The sequence below is a fragment of the Podarcis tiliguerta genome (assembly GCF_965153285.1).
Source record: "Podarcis tiliguerta genome assembly, chromosome: 8".
NCBI lineage: Eukaryota > Metazoa > Chordata > Lepidosauria > Squamata > Lacertidae > Podarcis > Podarcis tiliguerta.
In genome coordinates, this window is record NC_139541.1 from 72,087,570 (window position 1) to 72,111,797 (window position 24,228).

General features: G+C 45.1%; 1 protein-coding gene and 1 pseudogene across 3 annotated transcripts; one reads left to right on the top strand and one right to left on the bottom strand.

The window, feature by feature from the left end:
- Positions 1-1,769: 1,769 nt before the first annotated feature.
- Positions 1,770-23,646, bottom strand: LOC310684468 (chemerin-like receptor 1). Of its 2 annotated transcripts, XM_083455671.1 has the most exons (3): positions 23,577-23,646; positions 21,984-22,076; positions 4,255-6,519 (listed from the first exon to the last, which is right to left on the bottom strand). In XM_083455671.1, exons 1-3 carry the CDS (start codon positions 23,612-23,614, stop codon positions 5,412-5,414), a joined length of 1,239 nt encoding a protein of 412 aa, XP_083311797.1. In that variant the 5' UTR covers positions 23,615-23,646; the 3' UTR covers positions 4,255-5,411. The 2 variants fall into 2 exon arrangements, with proteins under 2 accessions (XP_083311798.1, XP_083311797.1); XM_083455672.1 differs by lacking the exons at positions 21,984-22,076; positions 23,577-23,646 and adding an exon at positions 13,446-14,009 and having other exon boundaries at positions 1,770-6,519.
- Positions 9,527-9,818, top strand: LOC310683489 (small nuclear ribonucleoprotein F-like; annotated as a pseudogene). The gene has a single exon. The product of its transcript is annotated as a small nuclear ribonucleoprotein F-like (transcript).
- Positions 23,647-24,228: the final 582 nt, after the last annotated feature.

The following is a 24,228-nucleotide window of genomic DNA, read 5'->3' on the forward strand; positions in this document are numbered from 1 at the left end:
TTTTGTGTGCTTTAAACTGTTTTAAATGATCTCCTGCGTAAATCGCCCCGAGGCGGTGGTTTAGAAGGCGATTAACAAATCAAGGATAACACTAATAAGATAAGAATGTTATACTGTGGAAATGTAGAAAGCAATGAGGGGAGGGGTTTTGTGTGTGAAAGGACTGTGAGCTTCATTCAGTTCTGAAACTCAAAAAGAAACCCCAAATTCCCTTTTTCTGCCTTTGAATGTGCATCTCATGCACCTGGCTTGATAGATCTTAGGGTTTTAGTAGTGGGGGGGGGGGGAGTGGGTCACAGAAGTCTGAGTTTGCCCACCCCTGCTGTGCAAAACTAGCACCGGGCTTATACTTCAACAGCTCGTTTTGGAGAGAAATGGCCAAATCATTGATTTCTCCACCCTTTTGAAGCCATACAATACAGAGAGAGATGAGAGAGCAGCAAGGCCTTGCCTGAAAGTGCTAGGTCATTTATTTTATCTCTCGTGGTTTTCCCCCCCGCTCTTCATCTGTAAAAGACTCTCTGGGCGTTTTGCCAAGATCAGTAAGACAGTCTCTGCCTTCAGGATGACAATCAAAAAGACAGGCTAAGCAAATAGAAACGGAATATGAGGGAGCAGGGAGAAAACTGTGTACACATTTAAAGCACAAAGACTCCTGGGAACTGTAGCTTGTTACAGGTATACCTGAAGGAGCATCTCCACCCCCATCGTTCAGCCCGGACACTGAGGTCCAGCTCTGAGAGCCTTCTGGTGGTTCCCTCACTGTGAGAAGTGAGGTTACAGGGAACCAAGCAGAGGGCCTTTTCGGTTGTGGTGCCTGTCCTGTGGAACGCCCTCCCATTAGATGTCAAGGAAATAAACAACTACCTGACTTTTAGAAGACATCTGAAGGCAGTCCTGTATTGGGAAGTTTTTAATGTTTGATGTTTTATCACATTTTTAATATTTTGTTGGTAGCCGCCCAGAGTGGCTGGGGAAACCTAGCCAGATTGATCAGGTATAAATAAATTATTATTATTATTATTATTATTATTATTATTATTATTATAGGTGCTGGGAATTGTAGCTCTGTTTATTTCATAAAAAATATACACTGCTGCATAGAAAAAGCTGAAATGCTAAAACAGGTTAAAATTCACACCAACTTTCCAAGCATCCAGGTAGGCTCGCCTATGCAATAATATTTTTTATCAGGCGCCAAAAAGAATAGAGTGAAGGCACCTGCGTGGTACAAATAAGCAGTGAGTTCCAAAGTTGCTGCCAACACTAAACGATCAAGTTCTCACAAATACAGAACAGGTATTATGTGCCCCCCTTTAATGGGGCCAATTCCACTGATCCAAGTGGTTGAGAGGGAACATGTGGGGTAAGGCGATTTTGTAGGCAAACTGGTCCTAAATTGTTAAGGGCTTTATATACTAACACCTTGAACTAGGCCAGGTAGTTCTGTGGGGTAAACGACAGTTCTCAGGATTCTTTGGGGGAAGGCGTATGTTTTAAAAGGATGGGGCATGAGCAGCTACAAAGTTCTTTATAATGACCTCTTAAGAATGGAAGCAGTTCACGAAGTGGCTAGAAGCCAGTGGTCTCTTGGCAGGGTCCCTTGCTTCCCTTGTTCTGCTATAGCCCAGTGGACAAAGATCAGGTTCGACAGAGCTGGTATTCCTTTTTTTTTTTTTTTTTTTTTTTGGTAAGTAATTTTTATTTGATTTTACAAGTGTAAAATTATAACAGTATCAAATACATACTCAAATTTAGAGTTTCCTCTGATTCTCAAGACTTCCCTCCATCCTCTCCATGGGTCCTATTGCCATCTTTTTCCATTGCATCTTATTTCATCATCCACATTTAAAGTCTCTCCATATTATCCAACATATTTGTTAAATCAGAAGTGTTGTTAAAATCCTGCTAATGTTTTCATTTGCTTACTGTGATCTCTTAAATACAGTGGTACCTCTGGTTGCGAACGGGATCCATTCCGGAGCCCCGTTCGCAACATGAGCGTTTGCGCATGCGCGGGTCGTGATTCACCGCTTCGGCGCATGCGTGATGTCATTTTGAGCGTCTGAGCGTATGCGCAAGTGGCAAAACCCGGAAGTGACCCATTCCGTTATTTCCAGGTTGCCGCAGGACGTATCCTGAAAAAACGTAACCTGAACCGAATGTAACAAGAAGTAGGACTGTACATTAGAAATCTTTCCCACTCTTTCTTAAAAGTTCTGTCTTCTTCTTGGTTCCTGAATCTTCCAGTCAGTTTTGCCTTTTCAGCATAATCCAACAGCTTAGTTTGCCATTCTTCTCTGGTAGGGACTATCTTCTTTCCATCTCTGAGCTAGTAGCATCCGTGTGGCTGTCGTTGCATACATGAAAAGTATTTTCCTCTCCTTTGGAATTTCTGTACTTACAATTGTTAATAAAAAAAACTTCTGGTTTCTTTATAGAAGTTATTTGAAACTCTTTCTTTCATTTCATTATATATCATTTCCCAGAATTCTTTTCTTACCTTACGTTTCCACCACATATGATAAAAGGTACCTGACCAAGCTGGTCTTCCAACAGACCTGGTGGGGACCCTGCAAAAATTCTTCCCACAAAAGCCAAGACTTAATGTGTTTCCTGCATTGCATTTGAAACTCAACTGTGTTTAAATGAATTTTTAAAAAAATGCAAATAGGTCACATCCTAGTTGGATTGCAGCCAGTTAAGTTCTACTCACAGAAGACCCATGAATTCCAATAATAGCTAACACCAAATACAATCCCATACATTTAAAGCACTCTTACACCACTGTCAGTGAAGAATCCTGGGAACTGTAGTTTGTCAATGATCTCCTCTCACCCCTCAGCACCCTTTTAAAAAAACTACAGTTCCCATGATTCTTTGGGGTAAACCGTGGCTGTATAACATTATAGAATAATGCTTTGAATTATTGCCTTTTGTTAGAACAGCAAGAAATAAAACAGCAGATATTAAGGAAGGTATCTCGGCAAGAGAAGTTTTGCATATCCCTGAATGCAAAAGGCAAATTCCAACTTCGTGACAAGGGAGAAGTTTGGTTTTGCTGTTTAGGCTGAGAGGCCACAAGAAATGACAGGAAACACTGCAAAATTGGGCAACGGTAGACGCAGATCAAGGAGGGGAAATGAAGTCTTTCTTCACACAAGTGTGTAATGGAATTTGCCACCATGCGACGCAGCTTTTTCAAAGTTTAGTGTTCAATTCCTCCTCATTCAGGCCACCGACAGTTTAGAGAACTGTTAGTCAGCTTTTAACGGCTTTGCAGATTACAGCTGTGTACACAATCTATAATTAAAGCACATTCAGAGCACATTCTTTCTCCTCAAAGAATTCTGGGCACTGTAGTTAGTAAGAGTTGCTGGGAATGGTAACTCAGTGGGGAGTAAACTACAGTGCCCAGAAGTCTGTGCAGGGAAGGATGTGTTTTGAATATGCTTTAAAGGTACAGTCACAGAACTGTGCAGTTGTAAGAGACTCCAAGGGTTATCTAGTCCAAACCCCTTGCAATGCAGGAATCACAGCTAAAGAATCCATGACAGACGGCCATCCAACCTCTGCTTTAAAACCTCTAAGGAATGAGAGTCCGCCACCTTCCAAGGGAGTCCTTCCCACTGTCCAATAGCTCTTACCATCAGAAAGTTCTTCCTAATGTTTAGTTGGAATCTCCTTTCTTGTACAGTGGATGAGAGGTTGATACTGTCATCGTTTATTGCATTCGCCTGCTGCTTTATACAGAAGGGAAAGGCCCAAAGTGACTTGAAAGTCTCGAAGCGACAATATGAAATGCAACAAATAAAAGCAATTCAAAACCAGAACATTGAATACAAAATATACTGATCCAATAACATATTAGTAAGTGCAAGTCTTATCCACTTCGCTAAAAGGTGAGCAGCAACGTAAGAAGCTAATGCGATTACCAAGGGCCTGAGTGAATAAAAAGGTGCCAGTTGTGTCTCCTTGGGGGAGAGCATTCAACAGACAGCGGAGCCACCACTGAAAAGACCTATTTTCATTCACCTTCTGCACCTTCCTCAGGTGGGGCCTACAGAGAAGGCCTCTGATGAAGATGGCAGGGTCTGGTCTGGATAAAATTTTGGACAATCTTATCTGCATGGATTTTTTTCTGATCGTCATCTCGCTCCTTGATCTCGATGAGGTTGGGAGTTTCAGTAAAAAACACAAACACTTCTCACATATTCTAACTACTATGGATATATATATATATATATATATATATATATATATATATATATATATATATAATGTTACACACATTCTATGCATTAATACTCATAAAGTTACCAGTACAGAAACAGAAACGTACAATACATAGAACAGTAAAAAATAAGCCTTTAAAATGTACAAAATTGGGATCCAAATGCACCATAGCTTTAAAGCAGGATCATGCCACTTTAAACAGTCATGGCTTCCCCCAAAGAATCCTGGGAAATGTAGTCTTTCAGGGTGCTGAGAGTTTTAGGAGACCCCTTACTCCCCTCACTGAGTTACAATTCCCAGAGGTCCCTGGGAAATGGTTTTGGTTGTTAAAGCACTCTGGGAATTGTAGCTCTCTAGGGGGAATAGGGGTGAACTGCCAACTCTCAGCAGCCTTAACAAACTACAGTTCCCAGGATTCTTTGGGGGAAGCCATGATTCTTTGACTGTTTAAAGTGGCATGGTACTGCCTTAAAGGTATAATGCAGATGGGTGGGGTCTTGGTTTGTCCCTCTGGGGCAGGGGTTCTCAACCTGTGGGTCCCCAGATGTCTTTGGACTACAACTCCCATCATCCCTGAGCTCTGGCCTTGCTAGCTAGGGGTGTTGGGAGTTGTAGTTCAACAATATCTAGGGACCCACAGGTTGAGAAAGGCTGCTCTGGGATTTCCATAGAGCCAGCAAACAAGCACAAGAAATCTCCAACTGTAACTAGATAATTAAGACTGTCCCTTTTACCAGCTGCCTAAATTCTGTGTTTCTGCAATACTACACTCTGCAGGATAGTTCTAGAGTAAATAATACTAGCTTCACATATCTTGAAGGTAATATTTGTACTTTGATATGCAGGCCATCCCAGCGTACAGCTTACAAAACAGCATAGACCTTGGTTGCCTCCAAGTGCCAAGCCACCATTTTGCTTCAGGTTATTCCCAACCCGCCATCCCAAAACCACTGTTTTGTACTTGGCTGTGAATGTGGGGTGAGGAGGGAAGACTCAGGGCGGAGAAAAGACTAAAGCAGGGTTTTGCAAACTTGTGTCTCCAGCTGCTGTTGGACTACAACTCCCATCATCCCTAGCTAGCCGGACCAGTGGTTAGGGATCATGGGAACTGTAGTCCAACAACAGCTGGAGACACAAGTTTGTGAAACCCTGACCTACAGTTTCCCCCTTCTGCTCTAGACAAGGTGACACTCTATCTCCAAACTGGATTTGCTCTTGGTTAACACCTGCGCTGAGGTCTCGCTGAAAGCATTCTCAAACGCTGCAAGGACCGACGTTCTCAGCTTCTCCCTGAAGTCGTGCCCTACGAAGACATACAGGAAAGGGTTCAGGCAGCTGTTGACGTAGGCCAGACCTGAGGCCAAAGGTACCCCCACCACCAGAACGGTCTGCAGCCAGGGCGTTACTGTGGTGACCGACATCTCCAGGAAGGAGAAGACGTGATAGGGGAACCAGCAAATGAAGAAGGCCAAGACAACTGCCACCATGATCTTGAAGGGTCTGCCTGAGCGTGTGAGGCGGCTGCCCTTCAGCCTGGCCGTGATGATGCCGTAACAGAACAAGATGATGGTGAACGGCACCAGGAACCCAACCACGAAGCGGGTCATCACCATGGCTCGGTGACGATCCTCTCCCAGCTTGGCAACCTCCTCCGAGTCCAGGTCATCCGACAAGGCAAAGTTGTTGTAGCAGTGGGTGGTATTCTCCTCGCCGGAAGAGCTCCCGGTGTCCCGGAAGAAAAAGTATGGGGAGCTGAGAGCCATTGCTGCTAACCAGATGCCCAACGCCACCATAGAAGCCAGACGGGGCGTGCGGTAGTTCTGGGCCCAGACGGGACAAGCCACAGACACGCAGCGGTCCATGCTGATGACAGTGAGTAGGAAGACGCTGGCAAACATGTTGAGGAAGGCCACGGTGGTGTTGAGCTTGCACAGAGCCTTCCCGAAAGGCCAATGGAAGCCGAGGGCCATGTAGGCCACACTCAGCGGGAGGAAGAAAGTGAAGACAAAGTCGGCCAAGGCCAAGTTGAGGAACCAGACAGTGTTGACAGTCCTCTTCATGCGGAAGCCAGTGACGAAGATAACCAGGCCGTTCCCTATCACCCCCAGCAGGAAGGCCACGCTGTAGAGCACCATGGAGAGCAGATGCATGGAGTCGCGGAGGCCGCTGTTGTCGTCAAAGTCAGGATAGTCCTCATAGTCTCCATAAAGGCTTTCTTGTGAGGTGGCATTGTCGGCCATTTTGGAGAAAAAGAACTTGAGCGAAATTGGGGTGAAGGGTGACCTGTGGGAAAAGGAACTATGGTTTGAAAGGCATGGAGTAACATTATACACATACTGTTAGTTGAATGAGTTGGGTTAAGAAAAAAAATGGCCAGGGCATAAGGGCTTAAAACAAGGCTGGAGAATCTGTGGCCCTCCAGGTCTAGTTGGACATGGATGCCCATCAGCCCCACCCACCATGCAAGGAACAGATTCCACACTCTTGACCTGAAATGATTTACTCAGGCTTGTAAATGCTAGCTGCTGACTGGGTTGTTTATAATGATCGACAATTACTTCCAGAGACTCGCACAAGGAAAATCCTTTCACCCCACCCTGTTAAGTCATTGATGACTCGTGTTGGCATATTTGTTTTACCCACAACACCATTTTCTGAGCCACTGCTATGGACTGCTGCCATATTTCTAGACTTTATCAGCAGCCCTGAGGACTGGCAACTTGGGGGTTGCTTTTAAAAAGCCTACTGGCATCCTCAAGAAGCCAATTTTTCAATCAAGCATTAGACCATGTCCACATTTGCCCAGAATCCTGTAGGATATGCACTCTGCTTTATTACCTAACTTCTGAACAGGGATTGAAAATAAGGACAGAAGCCACATACAACAGCCATGTGCAATTGGTCCTCAATGGGTTTTTTTCTGCTTCTGCTTCTTTCTTTTTTTTACAAAATGCAGCCTCAGGGGAGGAACAGTTCTACATATTTGTTGGCACCCCTCCCTGGACCTGCCCATTTCATTACTACTGCCCATTTATTTCACATCTCCTTTTAGGCAAAGCAAGTGGAAGCTAAGAAGGAAGAGAGGCGTTCAATTTTACCTAATTTGTGGTTCTCAATATGATACACCAGCAGCAGCCAGCAGCGTGCCCTCCAGATATTGTTGGATGACAACTCTCATTTAGCCACAATCACCATGGTCACTTCTCAGTGATGACGGGCTTCGTATTACATTCAAAAATGTATTACAATTGCTTGCAAAAACATGCATATTAGTCAAAATGTGTGCGTTTAGGACAAATCCACACGAAAACGCTGTTGAATTTTCATGAGTTTTAAAAATCCAGAAATTGCTGCAGAAGAAGGGTGAACTGAATTTAAGATTGGAAAAACGAGAGACTGAGTAACCTAAAAGGAGAGCTCTGCCCTATCTCTAGGGGAGGCTGTTTCCCCTTCTATCACAGCTTCGTGCTAAGAGGGGCACAGTCAACATGTCTCCACAGCAAGGCAGAGCAAGTCCTAGGGGCTCCAGGAGTTGGCAGCAACCCACTTCCTCAAGTATAAGCCTTGTTGGGTACCCAAGAATCCTGACCCTGGACCAGAACTGTCAAGCGTCCCTTATTTGGTGGGACAGTCCCTTATCCCAGCGCAATGTCCCGCTGCTGTCCCTTATTGATGAGGCTTCATTTGGCTGCTGGCTGGGCTTTCTGCCTTTGGCTCGGAGGGGCTCAGAAGTTGAACATACGTGTGCCCAGAAAATCCCTTATTTTGGCTGCTGGCCCCTTATTTTCAAATCTGTAAGTTGACAGCTATGCCCTGGACACTTGCTCTTCCCCAGAGGCTACAAACGCAAAATGGAAATCCTGCATCAGGGGAGGGGGGCGCTTTTAAACTCTTTCCACAGATGCCATTTTCCATTTTTTTAAAATCCCACCTAAAAAAATGTTTTGGGCCCTGCAAGGAAAAGCTACGGGTTCCTAACACATTTAACATTTTCAAAACTGTTTTTTTTCTGTTTGCTCTTCCCAGTGTTTGGGATTTATCCAAAAGCTAGAGGATTTGGCACAGATCCCAGAGAAGGAAGATGAAAAATGCCACAAGCAGCTATACACCGTTTAGCCACTAAGTGGAAGTAGAGATTTAAACTAGCAGCAAGTTTCTCTCCAACTTCTGCAACCTGCGAGTGCTGCACACCTTCCTAGCATCTGCCTTGCGCTTTCCAACAAAGCTGGGTATCGTGCCGGAACCAGTTTCACTTTCAGGAGAAAGATCCATAAAGGTGCTGGCAATTATTTTCTCCAGAGTCTTAACCTTACAAGTCCTTGGGACTGAAACGAGATTGAAAGCAAGGCTCATTTGTAATTGGATACACTCCTTTCACCTAAAGCTATGTTCTTTGACTGAACTCTTCCTCTAACCCATGGGTAGGCAAACTAAGGCCCGGGGGCCCAATCGCCTTCTCAATCCCGCCCACGGACAGTCTGGGAATCAGCATGTTTTTACATGAATAGAATGTGCCCTTTTATTTAAAATGCATCTCTGGGTTATTTGTGGGGCCTGCCTGGTGTTTTTACATGAGTAGAATGTGTGCTTTCATTTAAAATGCATCTCTGGGTTATTTGTGGGGCATAGGAATTCATTCATGTTTTCCCCTCAAAATATAGTCTGGCCCCCCACAAGGTCTGAGGGATGGTGGACCCCCCCCCCCCCCCGCTGAAAAAGTTTGCTGACCCCTGCTCTAACCTATGGATGGGGTAATGTGGGACTTACAGCTCCCATCAGCCCCAGTCAAAGCGGCAGAACAGGACAGGGCTCCTGTTCCTTTAATACTTGTTTTGATGGGGGAGCTTCAGCAAGTGTGTCTCTGTAAGCACAATTCTTAAAGGTGCAGGAGCTGTGTCCCATTCATTTATTTCAGCTAAGGTTGGGCAAATTGATCAATTTCAGGTCTTTTTCTTGTTTCCAAAATTCTGTTCTCCACATTTCCACGTCAGTTCATGAATTTCTGTTTTCGAGGCGAACCCTCAGAAAAATTTGCCAAAATTTTTGTGCGAATTTCTCCTAATACACACATTTGTATGCAATTTTGACTAATGCATGAATTTTTGCAAAGCAATTCCCCCCCCCCCCATATAATGCAGTACACTTTACCCCAACATAGGCATCTTTACAGACATTACTTGGCTGCAAAACTCCACTGCAAAATTCAGAAAAGTACACATTTAGTCACTTCCGTCATTTTTCTTTTTAGAGCTTTGGCAGGCACATGTGCTGCCCATGAGTACCGGTAATTTTTTTGTTGCCGCAGCCGCCCTTAGGTTGGTCTGGTTGCTATGAGTCTGGCTCGCAATCCAAAGCCCTTCCTTAAACAGGCTGGTGGTGAAGCTGAAGTGGGGGGTGGAATACAAAGGCTACCTCACGTTCGTCAATGGCTACATAAACATGCAGCTTGCAAATACAGAAGAATATATTCTTCTGGACACCTTGGTGAAGTTCTGATAAGGTGCAATAATGTCCTTTATATAAGGGGTGAAGAAGAAGAAGAAGAAGAAGAAGAAGAAGAAGAAGAAGAAATGAGAGAATAACTATTTTTGGGGGGAAGTTGTTGTTTTTTAACAGTGATAAGAAATTTAGTTGTCCGGTTTTGTTGGTTTGCTTTTCAAAGGTTTTGTCAAGTAACATTTTTTATGGCCAAAAAATAAACATTGTGACTGAAGAAAAATTACTACTATGGAAGAAAAATAAACATACTATTTCTGACAGTTAAGAAAAGAAAAGAAAAAAAAAGAAAGAAGGAAAGAAAGAAAGAAAGAAAGAAAGAAAGAAAGAAAGAAAGAAAGAAAGAAAGAAAGAAAGAAAGAACACATTTCAAAGGATGGCTGTGTTTCAGTTCGCTTATTGTTTCAGAAAGTGCTAATTAGGTGGGTACACCTTTACAGTTCAACTGAGTCAAATCTCACCTCCACCCCTAGTTTCAATGGGGCTTGCTGAAAACTTCAATGTGCATAGATTTTCCTCTGGAAAAAAGGACAAGAACAGTAGAGGAACACTCAGTTCAGAGCCACAGCCCCCAAAATATCACCTTTAGCCACAGCAAAAGGATTTGTTTTGCACATGTCTTGCAGGACTTCACATTTCTTTTTCTTTCTTTCTTTTTTTGGTCTGTTAGCACACCAGATGCCATGCAGTTAGAAACTTTCCTTTGGCCAAGTCCAAAACTGCACTGCATCTGTCGTGGTTGGGGTGTTCTATGGACTGCATAGTCCAAGTGATCATTTTGCAAGGTTCTCGCCAAATTTATTTTATTCATATGTTTATTTAAAATATTTTTAGGATGCCTTTCTGGGCAAATGCCTGTCCAAAGTGGCTTAAAGACAAAAGCAACAACAGAGGAATAGAATTATAATAACACAAAAAGATGCCCTAGTTCTAGGTATTGGAAGGTTTGAAGAACTGGTGGGTCAGAGAAAGAGGAGAGGGAAAATAGGGCAGGGCAACATCCGAAGATGATCATGTAAGGGTTGTAAACATGGTGCCCACTGTAGAATCATAGAACTGCAGAGTTGGAAGGGACCACGAGGGACATCTAGTCCAACCCCTGCAATGCAGAAATATTTTGCCCAACATGGGGCTCGAACCCATAACCCGGAGATTAAGAGTCTCATGCTATACCAACTGAGCTATCCCATATACTGGGGTTGGGTAGGGCAGATGTCGCGGACTCCAACTTCCATCATCCCTGATCATTGGCTGGGCAGGTTGGGGCTGATGGGAGTCACAGCCCAGAATCTTTGGAGGGTACTGGCAACCCCTGCTGTTATCCATCTATGTCCGTGGAAGAATGCTCATAGCTACAGGGTTGCACCATCAAGAAAAAGAAGCCAGCAGGTGTGGTTTGCCCTGCCCTACAGAAACGAACAGAATTATAGCAGAGGCAGACAGAGTTAGGATGATCAGATATCCTACTTTACGAATGACAGTCCTCTGTTGAAACCAGGCCACGTCTGGTTGAAAGATACAGTACTGGGTTGTCCCCAACTGAGTTCTAATCAGAGTAGACCCCATGGAATGAATGGGCCTAATTTCTTGCGGTTTTTTTGTGGAGGGGGAGAAGGGAAGGAGGGGGCTTAATGAAATCTGCAATGTCTTACTGCCGACTTCGTACAATTTTGGCCAAACCACATACCCGTTTGCCTTCTAAGAAGAGTTGCAAAGGGGGCAGGCACCACGAAACCTAAGGGGGGTTGAGTTGCCCTGCTACCTCCCTCTCACCCACCCACCTACCCATGTTACAACACCAATTGAATCCTCCTTCTCAGTCCCTTATTTGACCCGGAGCTATATGGGTAGCCTGAGCAAAATAAGGACGATGATTTCAAATGATTATCACCTTTCACCCTACAGGTCCGGAATGGATTGGAACAATTTTTAAATACAGGTAACTCACAACTTACGGACATTTTACTCGCACGCATTCAGCTTTACACTCTTGGCAAAAAAAAAAAAAAAGTTAAAAGGGGGATGGAAAGGGGCTGAATGTTCAGAGGGGCTGCTGCAAAGAATGCCCCATCGGGAGCCATCATCCTTCGAACTCCTGAGATCAGTGGAATGTGAGCACCTTAAATTGGGCCCAGAAGCAAACTGGAAACCAAGGCACCTGTTTCGAAACAGCAGCTAGTCACTGCATTTTGGGCCACTTGAAGTTTCCAAGTAATCTTCAAGGGCATCTCACATAGAGATTTGCGGCACTCCAAGTCTGAGCAGCTTGAATAAGGGACAGTGGGACTTCAAGACTCTCATGCAGCACTGGGGTGAATAAGAAACTGGGAACGAGGAGCCAATACTAGCCTCACGGGGCAAAATGAGGGGGATGTGCAAAGTGGTTTGGCAATCACAATTCGATTGTGCCACATCATGGCACTCAAAAGAGGGAGGCATGTCAATAACGCTAAATGCGTCTGTTACGCTTTAATTCCCCCCCCCCAGATTTTTTTTATTTTTAGAGTAGATTTTAAAAAAAAAAAAAATGCATTCTGCTTCCACAAAGCAAACCTACATTTATTTTGCATTCAGAAAAATTACAGGCAAACAGCATCAATAATAGACTTCCGACTTATGACAGACGGAGCTTAGGAAATGCAACTGTGCCAGCCCCTAGAGCAGAGATGGGGAAGCTGTGCCCCCCCCCAGACCTTTTTGGACTGCATCCCCCATCATCCCTGACCACACTGGCTGCAACTGATTGGAGTCCAATAACACATGAAAGGTCACAGCTTCCCCACTCCTGCACTAGAATCTCAGGCTATGGCCAGGAAGACCTGGGTTTAGCATTGTATGAATCTCACTAAAGGACCCTGACTTGATCAACTTGCACTTTCAGCCAAACCTCCCTCACAGGGTTGTTGTGAAGGTAATAAGGGAGGGAGCTGTGTGCTGCCAACTTGCAGTGCCCCCACAAACCACAGACTGCTCTCAAGTCAGATCCCACTTCCCTGCCTTCTTAGGTAAAGGGACTCCTGACCGTTAGGTCCAGTCGTGGACGACTCTGGGGTTGCAGCACTCACCTCGCTTCATTGGCCAAGGGAGCAGGCGTGCAGCTTCCGGGTCATGTGGCCAGCATGACTAAACCGCTTCTGGCGAACCAGAGCAGCGCACGGAAACGCTGTTTACCTTCCCACCAGAGTGGTACCTATTTATCTACTTGCACTTTGACGTGCTTTCAAACTGCTAGGTGGGCAGGAGCAGGAACTGAGCAACGGGAGCTCACCCCGTCGTGGGGATTTGAACCGCCGACCTTCTGATCGTCAAGCCCTAGGCTCTGTGGTTTAGACCACAGCGCCACCCATGTCCCTGCCTTCTTATCTACACCCAGTCTAGGGGGTGGCATTGTCAGCCAGCTTCCTCCCCCTTAGCCTCAGTGTTGTCCAGAGTTTTGCACCTCAGCATGGAAGAGGATGGAGATGAAAAGTAGAATTAATTGGCTCCACCAGCCATTAGCTCTGGCTCCACCTACTGTTAGGCTTCTGTTTCCGGCCCTACCATTCTCCAGTGCACACCACCCACCACTGCATGATGCAATGAGAAGGAAGGAACAAACAAACAAACAAACAAAGGAGGTGAAATAACAATCTATAAACTTTCTGAATGGGTGTTCAAATCCTACATACCACCCCACCAATGATGTTACCGAAGGGAAATTATATCAGCCTTACCTTTGACCCCTTATCTCCCTAAATCTTTCTGCTTTTCTCACCTTCCTGGCCTCCGTACCTCTGGTTCTGGGGCTCTTCAGGGACCTTCTGTCTGTCTCTGAGCTCTCTGAGAGCCGCTGGTCCCTTGCAGGCTAGAGAGACTCACAGGTTGGGTGTGTGCATTCCTAGGGAGATGGAGAGTCCGGACGTGTGGCTTGAGGGATCGTCCATTACCCGCAAACCATTGCTCAATCACATTACTTTGGCAGCCTGCAAAGAGCTGGCACTGGGACTGCAGCAGGGGCAGGCTTAACCCTTTAACCCCTGAGCTAAACAACGGCTCGGCGCAGCACTGACGTTCCTCACAGCCCACCTCAAACATACCACGCCGGTATTGGGAAAGTCTTGGCACTCCAGAACAGGAGCTAGCATTATATCAATCATCCAGCCCAGTTAATTGCTTCCAGAGGGTGAGGTGAGCTAGAGGTCATAGCCCATACCTAGCATAAAGATCCCTTCCCAAACGATCACCTTTCAGGCAGAGGTCCCAGAGCAAAACTCAGACTTGTTTGGTTGGGAGAGCTCCGTTCTCAACTTCAGCTTGCAAAAACAGAGTAAATTTCAAAAGTAAAAAAAATAAAAGCAGTGTTAGTGTTAATGAATGGATTTTCATATGTACTGGATTGAATCATAGAATCATAGAATCATAGAGTTGAAAGAGACCACAAGGGCCATCGAGTCCAACCCCCTGCCAAGCAGGAAACACCATCAGAGCACTCCTGACATATGGTTGTCAAGCCTCTGCTTAAAGACCTCCAAAGAAGGAGACTCCACCACACTCCTTGGCAGCAAATTCCACTGTCGAACAGCTCTTACTGTCAGGAAGTTCTTCCTAATGTTTAGGTGGAATCTTCTTTCTTGTAGTTTGGATCCATTGCTCCGTGTCCGCTTCTCTGGAGCAGCAGAAAACAACCTTTCTCCCTCCTCTATGTGACATCCTTTTATATATTTGAACATGGCTATCATATCACCCCTTAATCTCCTCTTCTCCAGGCTAAACATGCCCAGCTCCCTTAGCCGTTCCTCATAAGGCATCGTTTCCAGGCCTTTGACCATTTTGGTTGCCCTCCCCTGGACACGTTCCAGTTTGTCAGTGTCCTTCTTGAACTGTGGTGCCCAGAACTGGACACAGTACTCCAGGTGAGGTCTGACCAGAGCAGAATATAGTGGCACTATTACTTCCCTTGATCTAGATGCTATACTCCTATTGATGCAGCCCAGAATTGCATTGGCTTTTTTAGCTGCCGCGTCACACTGCTGGCTCATGTCAAGTTTGTGGTCAACCAAGACTCCTAGATCCTTTTCACATGTACTGCTCTCAAGCCAGGTGTCACCCATCTTGTATTTGTGCCTCTCATTTTTTTTGCCCAAGTGCAATACTTTACATTTCTCCCTGTTAAAATTCATCTTGTTTGTTTTTGCCCAGTTCTCTAATCTGTCAAGGTCGTTTTGAAGTGTGATCCTGTCCTCTGGGGTGTTAGCCACCCCTTCCAGTTTGGTGTCATCTGCAAATTTGATCAGGATGCCCTTGAGTCCATCATCCAAGTTTAGGTGGATTGATCTCAAGGAGTTTGCTTGTGCATGTTAGGACTTCCTCTGTGTCAAAGTTTGGCATGGCTTAGTTTCAACTTAATAAAAGGTATGTGTTATATACTAAGCTTGGATCATAGAACAAAAGGCAAGTAGGATCCTAGAATGCAACAACTGATTGGCCTGCAGGAAAAGACCAATCAGGCTCCAGGAGGGAAGCAGAATCAGCCAATCAGAAGGGACTCATTGTGTAAATAATGTATATAAAAGCCTGAGGTTTGGGGGGCAATTCAATCACTGTTTTACAAGCTGTAATAAAGAGCATGAAATCACTACAGGACTTCAAGTATATTTCAGTATGTGTCCCACCGAAGGAGGGAGGTAGACCAGGGCAACAGACAGTTCTTGGGTTTCTAAAGATGATGACTCATGCTTCTTCCTCCCAGAAGGTCTTGGCACAAACTGATCCCACACATCACCTAACAGAATGCCTACTATCCATTCCCACATTCTGGCTTGAAGGCACTTACCAGTTACAGGCTCAGGCGTTATCATCAGCCTTGTTTCTTCTCTCTATTTTCCCTCCATTGTTGACCATCTAGCCTAGCAGTGGGGAGCCTCCAACCCACGGTCTGAATTAGGCCCACAAGGCCATTTGCCCCAAATGACACTCGCCTGCCCCATACCTAGGAATGGGGGTAAAGTTCAGTTCACATTTAAAGTCAATGCTACCTAATTCACACTTTCTGAAATGCCAACCCAAACCCAACCATCCTTCAGAAGTCGCCCTTCTCCGAATTTTGCAATGCAGTTCACCAGCCAGGAAACAGGTGCGAAGAAGAAGAGGAGGAGGAAGAAGAAGAAGAAGAAGAAGAAGAAGAAGAAGAAGAAGAAGAAGAAGAAGAAGAAGATACTACTGGGGTAAAGAGTGCATAAAAAGAGTGCATTCAAATATTGGTGAAAATGGCCAAAGAAATGCATTGTATTAGGGGAAGTTGCTTTGCAAAGATGTGTCCATTATGGGAAATGCACTCCAAAATGCTGACAAATATTCATTTTAAAAAATATATATTTAAAAACGCCAACAGATTTGGGAAAATGTGGAGAAATGAAGTTAATATTGGAAGGATGAGAAAGTGAAATTGATAGGCCTGCCTATCACTACCCACAACTGATCTTAAAGGGAACCTTCAAATGTACCAATCCCTGCCTAAAGTGAGATAGATATGTAGGTATATAGATATATATCTATATATCAGTAGATTGGTGCTAAATACAACCCCTGCTGGAATCAAGACCCCCTGAGTGCAGCCAGACCCTGTAGAAAGTGGGAAACGCAATCAGTGCCAATCACTTGAACAGCACTTGACTGCAGCTCCCATTGTGATGGACTGCAGGGATCGTCCTTTGAGTTCAGGCTGGTCTGCAAAGAAAGGAATCGGGAGCACACTTGGAATATTCTCCCAACTCTTTCCTTCGAAGCCGGTCCTCCTGACGTCATGGTGGCCCACGAGGGTGGGGCTGCTCAGAATCTACCCTGCCAGCTGGATCTTTTCCTTCGCCCCTGATGCAGAACTCTCCTGGAGAACTCAAAAAATTGCACTCTTATCTTTTTGACTGTATTTTGGCTGGCCTAATAGAAGTATTGCTCTAATATGGGTTTTGGGATTTTACTTGCGGCCGAACACAAACAGATGGTTGAATAATAATCAGTCTTATTACGCTTCCATGTCAGTTTTGCATGTGTCAGTTTCCACCCTGTTTTTGCATTAACCTGCCATTAAAAAAACCAACATATCAATACAAAGCTTCATATTTAAATGCAGCCATGACTGTTTAAAGAGGAATGATACTGCTTTAAATGTATAGTGCAGATGAGTAGTAGTAATAATAATAATAATAATAATAATAATTTATTTATACCCCACCCATCTGGCTGGGTTTCCCCAACCACTCTGGGTGGCTTCCAACAAAATATTAAAATACAATAGTCTGTCAAACATTAAAAGCTTCCCTAAACAGGGCGTCCCTCCTAATATGCACATTTTTAATGCACTTTTTCCTAATGTTCACCTTTTTTGCAAGCTATTTCCCCTAATGGAAATGGTTTTGATGTACAAATTTGTTTTAATTGCTTTAATTACGAGATTGTTTTACACATGTTTTACTCTTGGCATTTTTACAGCTAAATCACTTTGGGATGTTTCATAGGAAGTGATTCACAAATGGAATGCAATAATATAATGCTTTCATGGATGTTTCCTCTATTGATAAATACATTTCCATGCGCAATTGACTCTGACCTGCTCATTCTTATACAGATCTCTTAGAGATCTGCGTCACAAAAGTTTGAATTTTTCAGGGCATTAAAATTCAAGCCAAACTGAATTCCTTCCCTATCTCTAGTATGTTCCCAGCTGAAAGAAAATTGCTTATGCTAGTGGCCAAATGATGGACATAACACTTGCAGTGGAGACACCTGGGCAACTGCAATAGCTACTTTTGTAATGAAGCAGGCAATCCTATACACAAGAAGCTAGTGTAAGTTAAGCAGGCATAAAGTGCATCAGATCGAAACTCCATTCACTGCTGGGTGAATCCCCCTAAGTCTGGCAGAGGGAAAACAAGGCTTCAAAATAGTGTTAGAGTTATACCACCTTTTCATTGGCTTAGCAGGTCATATGACTGAGCTAAACAGGTTCAGGATCCAGCCTAAGTCCCTCCTCTCTGGTCCCAAAATGCCATGACCCTGCAACACCCCCTTTTCATGGCTTAGATGGGGAATATATGTTGGTGCATCTCCAGTCAAGCTGAGGGTGGGGCATTAATGCTAGCATAGCCCAGCTGCACAGGAAGATCCCAGCTCTGCTGGAGATCCATGGGATCCTCACCCCACTCAGCCTAGTGGATCTTGCTGTAAGATTGATGCATGCTCTAGTTATCTCCTGCTTGGACTACTACTGCAATGCGCTCTACAGGGGGCTACCTTTGAAGGTGACCCAGAAAGTGCAACTAATCCAGAATGAGGCAGCTAGACTGGTGACTGGGAGTGGCCGCCGAGACCATATAACACTGGTCCTAAAAGATCTTCACTGGTTCCCAGTACGTTTCCGAGCAGAAGTCAAAGTGTTGGTGCTGACCTTTGAAGCCCTAAACGGCCTCGGCCCAGTATACCTGAAGAAGCGTCTCCACCCCCATCATTCAGCCCAGACACTGAGGTCCAGCTCTGAGGGCCTTCTGGCAGTTCCCCCACTGCAAGAAGTGAGGTTACAGGCAACCAGGCAGAGGGCCTTTGTGGTAGTGGCACCCATCTTGTGGAACGCCCCGCCATCAGATGTCAAGGAAATAAACAACTATCTGACTTTCAGAAAACATCTGAAAGCAGCCCTGTTTAGGGAAGTTTTTAATGTTTGATGTTTTATTGGGCTTTTGATATTTGGTTGGGAGCTGCCCAGAGTGGCTGGAGAGGCCCAGCCAGATGGGTGGAGCATAAGTATTATTATTATTATTATTATTATTATTATTATTATTATTATTATTAATCAAGATTGCTCCCTTGGGGGGGGGGAATCACAAGATTTCTTTTTCTAGAAACAGGTGTACATGTCCTCTCCTCCTTCAAATTTATACATTAAAATAAAATGAAAGGGGAGAAAACCTTCCCAAATAGTAATTTCAGCATCAACTTCCCGAAAATGTCATGCAGGATTCTTGGGCTCTTATCCCCGGCCCCAGAAAGACAGCAACGCCTGGCGGCTAGAGCTGGGGCTGGTTGCCAGGACACAGGCCCACTCACAAACAAGGCAAACAGAGCGGCCGCAATCTCAGAGCATTTCTGACCACAAGCCACAGCTGTGACAAAGCCTGGCTTCCCATGGGCAAAGTGGCAAGCAACACCCATTTGAGGCTCCGTGGCCAGAATGGCTCAAGCATTACGATCAGTTGTGGGGTTACTGGTTTTTTGTTTTGTTTTGTTTAAGTGGAAAAAATCCATCATTAAGAAAATAAAGCCCAGACATATATAACCTCCCGCAATTTGCTGTGCCCAAGGAAGTTCCCGGACTTTCAGAATCAGTCCTGCGCTCTAGGATAAACAGTGAAGCCACCAGTTACTTACTGAGTTCTCATCCCCAAGCCCAGACAGATGGATTTTCACTAGGGAATCAGAGGGTGGTAGATGGGTAACAGAGAGTCATCCCAAACTAATATTGTTCTAACCCAGTTTATCGGGGGTGTTGTGGGACCTCAAGGAATGGAAAGGGGGGAAGCTGGGAGATGAGCAGAGGAGAGCAAAAGCTGAGGGTGGGAAAGGACAAGAGAGCTACCCTTCAAAGACAGTGTGGAGTAGTGGTTAGAGTGCTGGGCTCGGATCTGGGAGACCCGGGTTCAAATCCCCACTCAGCCCCAAAGAGCGCTGGGTGGCTTTCAGACAGTCACTGCCTCTCAGCCTAGCCTGCCTCACAAGGTTGTGAAGATAGAATGGAAAGGAGGGAAAACCAAATTTGCCTCGTTGAGAAAGGGCCGATATAAATGTAATGATTTTTTTGATTTTTTTTAAAGGGGTATAAATAAAATTTATTATTATTATTTATTTATTTATTTGTTTATTATTATTATTATTATTATTATTATTCTCTGCAAATCTGCAAAAGCTGCTACCCCATAACAATTATTAGGTCAGTCAGCCATAATTATAATACATGATGACGTCACTAAAAGCATTGCATTGATTAATTAATATTGGGATGCCTGCTAATTGCTTCTTAGCCCCTCCATGGTGAGAGGCTTTGTCTGATATTCTGTATTGCACCGTCCCAGTGTAATACTTTTCTTATTTTCTGTCTCATTTAAAATAAAATTTTAGACGTTTGTTTATTTATTTATCTACTTGTAGAAAAGCCTAAAAGGACAAAGAGCCGTCTTTGAGCATCGAAAAACTTCCCAGAGGGGTCGCCCAGAGGCGCATCTCACTTGCCATAGGTGGGCTTGCTGCTGACATACCTATTTTAAAGGCATAGAATCATAGACTCATAGAGTTGAAAGAGACCACAAGGGCCATCGAGTCCAACCCCCTGCCAAGCAGGAAACACCATCAGAGCACTCCTGACATATGGTTGTCAAGCCTCTGCTTAAAGACCTCCAAAGAAGGAGACTCCACCACACTCCTTGGCAGCAAATTCCACTGTCGAACAGCTCTTACTGTCAGGAAGTTCTTCCTAATGTTTAGGTGGAATCTTCTTTCTTGTAGTTTGGATCCATTGCTCCGTGTCCGCTTCTCTGGAGCAGCAGAAAACAACCTTTCTCCCTCCTCTATGTGACATCCTTTTATATATTTGAACATGGCTATCATATCACCCCTTAACCTCCTCTTCTCCAGGCTGAACATGCCCAGCTTCCCGCAGATAGGTGCAGACTGGGCTTGCATTGCAGGCTGCAGGGTGAAATTGAAGCAGTGCCTGGAGAAAGCAAGCATTTGCCCAGATTCCAGGGATTAATCTGGGTGAGTCTGCTAAGCAAAATAACAAATACAAAAGAGTCCCCTAGCACATTAAGAGATTAACAAAAGCATCTCAGCCAAAAACTTTACGTGGACGGTTGCCCACATCACCAGATGTATCAAGTGTGACTCTCGGTTGATGCACACACAGAAGGTTATTACGCAGCGAGACCAGATGGCCCAGCGGAGTAACAGAGCAGACCTTTAACTCTTCTTGCTGGACCGCCTTTTCATTTGTGTGCCGTGTAGGGGTGTGGCTTTTGCATCCTCTCTTTCTGGCCTCGCTTCGCAATAACGCTTTCCCTGGCAAGCCCAGTGGCGTAGCGTGGAGGGTGCAGGGGGGGCCGGCCGCACCGGGCGCAACATCGGGGGGGGCACTCGCACTCGCAGCTCTCTGCCCCTACCTGGCTCACTCACTCTCTCTCACTGCAGTGCTGGCTGTGCAAATCCGAGCCGAGCCGCCAGGTCGCCGCCCACTGTGGAGGGGAGGGTGCCAGGTGTGCGGTGCGGTGCGGAGAGAGAGCGAGGGACTATCTGGGGGAGGGACAGTGCAGCGGGGGGGGGCGCAATTTACTTGCCTTGCCCTGGGTTAGGGGGTGCAAATTACTTGCCTTGCCCCGGGTGCTGACAACCCAAGCTACACCACTGGGCAAGCCTGCATTTCCTCTGCCTGTTTGGCCACGTCTGCCAAACCTGATGCCATAATAAGTTTGTCGGCTTTCAAACATTTTCCAACTTCAGGTGGGCCTTCATGGGAGGAGCAGCATTCCCAGGTCCTTACCTGAAGGCCATCCTGTATAATTCTTTTCGAAGAGGGATGACAACTACGTATTCTTTTTGCAAACAGCTTTGAGTTGTTTTTTATGATCAAGCAGTACAGACCCTCCAATTGTCCCTAGTATCCAGGGACGTCCCTGATTTAGAGAAGCCGTCCCAGTTTCTGATTTGACCCTGGAATATCCTGCTTTTCCTTAGCACATCCCTATTTTCATTGGAGAAATGTTGGAGGGTATGGAGTCATCCAACCCCTGAGCTGTCTGAAGGCAATCCTGTGCAGTGGTACCTCGGGTTAAGTACTTAATTCGTTCCGGAGGTCCGTACTTAACCTGAAACTGTTCTTAACCTGAAGCACCACTTTAGCTAATGGGGTCTCCCGCTGCCGCTGCACGATTTTTGTTCTCATCCTGAAGCAAAGTTCTTAACCTGAAGCACTATTTCTGGGTTAGCGGAGTCTGTAACCTGAAGCGTATGTAACCTGAAGCGTATGTAACCCGAGGTACCACTGTATAGTGAATACTTTAAAAAAAAAATGTTTCATGTTTTATTATGTTTTTATATGTACTGGAAGCCGCCCAGAGTGGCTGGTGCAACCCAGTAAGATGTGTGAGGTATAAATATTAAAATTTTCATCGTGGAATGGGAGAAATGTTGGAGGGTATGGCAGTATATAAATGAAATAAATAAATAAATACCTTATTTGCCGAGTGAGGCCATAGGGTACCCCACCACCACCACCACCACTTCCTGAATACCTGGTCTGGACTCCACAAAAGTTGTTTTTGCTGCTGCAGTGACAAAACCAAAGTCTCTATGCTGCCATTACTGGCACAAACCATAATTAGAGGGCTTTAGTGCTGAGAAGGCAGAAGGCAGGGAAACAAAAACATGAAAATAAACCAGTCCTCCCCCTTCGCTGCTGACAACCCTAAATGCAAACCTCTTGCAAGCGCCGCTTCCTCAGACACTGTCCCTGTGTTCAAGCGGGCCTGATCCCCAGGTAGTTATTACCTAGGTATTCAGCCTGCTGCTGCAGTCCTGTACCCACTTACCTGAAAGCAAACTCTGGAGAAATCAATGGGTCTTCCTTCTGAGCAGACGCGCATAAGATTGCATGGTTAGCGCGCTATATTCCAACAGGTCTCAGGGAGGCGACAGCCCAGACAGCAGCATAAATGCCAACGTCCCTTAGCTCAACTGTACGACAATGGTTATTTATATGACCGTTTTCCAGACTTCTGCAAGCTGCGGTTGACTCCCTCCTTGCAAATTAAAACTGAAGGCACGCTTCGGTCTTACACCTGTAACGGTTTTCATTGCCCAGGGGGTGGAACAGTGAACCCCACCTGCTTGCAGGGGACCCCCCCCCCCATATTGCTGCATGACTCATTGGAACGGGTGTGTCTCCTCTGAGGTTTAAACTATGTATTACAGAGAGTTCTGTGATTCTTTACTTCTTTCTTTAACCCCCAACAGGCCAGGGCTGACTGTGTCTGAGTAGAAGGATGGAGAGACATGGAACAGAGAAAGCTCATAGTTTGGGAATTATTTCTGTTAGGCAATTGACGGCACAGCAAAGTGTTTGGCAATGGTCTGCAATCACTATGCCCTGAAGACAGGCCGTTCTCTAGTACCTGCTAACAAGAGGCGAGACCTGATCCTGACTCAGCCTGCTGGCTCAGGTGCCTTCATTATGAAGTTGGTGTATTCCCTGGCATGGTATATATTCTCTGTAACGCTGATAGCTGTATTTAGTAGTTCAGCCCAGATACTGAGGTCCAGCTCCGAGGGCCTTCTGGCAGTTCCCTACCTGCGAGAAGTGAGGTTACAGGGAACTAGGCAGAGGGCCTTCTCGGTAGTGGCACCTGCCCTGTAGAACGCCCTCCCATCAGATGTCAATGAAATAAACAATTATCTGACTTTTAGAAGACATCTGAAGGCAGCCCTGTTTAGGGAATTTTAAAATGTTTTAAGTTTTATTCTGTTTTTAGTCCTTTGTTGGGAGCCACCCAAAGTGGCTCAGTAAACCTAGCCAGGTGGGTGAGGTATAAATAATAAAATTATTATTGTTGTTGTGTTGAATTGCCAGTGACTTTGTTTGTTTATGGGGCAGGGTGGAGGAGATTTTTTTTTGAGTTTGCGGATTTCATCAGCATGCTCTTCTAAAATATATGTGCTGTTTTATGTAAGTCGCTTCCGGGTGCACTTGTTTCCGTTGATCAAGCAATCAATTTTGTTAAATAAAATAAGCAAATAATAGAGAAAAGGGTGGAACTTTGGAAGCAAACCTTGGGATGAGAATAGCGGTGCTGCAAAGCCTGCCCATATTTTCATTTGTGGACCATCAGAGGCATGCCTTAGGGCCAGATGACACATTTCCTGAGCTGCAGCAAAAAGTCCTCACAGCCTAAGAGGAGGGGAGGATGTGGTTGACCCCAAACTGGCTATGGCTGAACATCAAGGGCCTGAGGAGTTCCAAGAGGGCTCACCCTGGATCCAGCTCAGTTTGCAGCGATGCTGCTGTGTCTCAACCTCTTCCTCCCTCGCTCCCTCTCTCACACACTTGCCAATACTAACCGCTAAGTCTTACTAACCTGAACTTGCTGCCTGGAAGCAGAAATTTAGTCCAAGCAGATTCAGGACCGTGGCCACATTCACACCATGCATTTAGAAGACTATGATACCACTTCAAAGAGTCATAGCTTCCCGCAAAGCATTCTGGGAGCTGTGCTTAAGAGTTGTTGAAAGACTTCATCTGCCATTCTTCTCTGGTCGGAACTTTATCTTCTTTCCAGATGAAGTTAATGGACTATGCTGAAAAGGCTAAAATGACCGGAAGAGTCAGAAATCAGGAAGACCACAATTTTAACAAGGAGTGGGAAATCTTAAATTGAAATCCTTAGTAGGATTGGAGTATCACTTGTAGTTTAAGGGTGGATT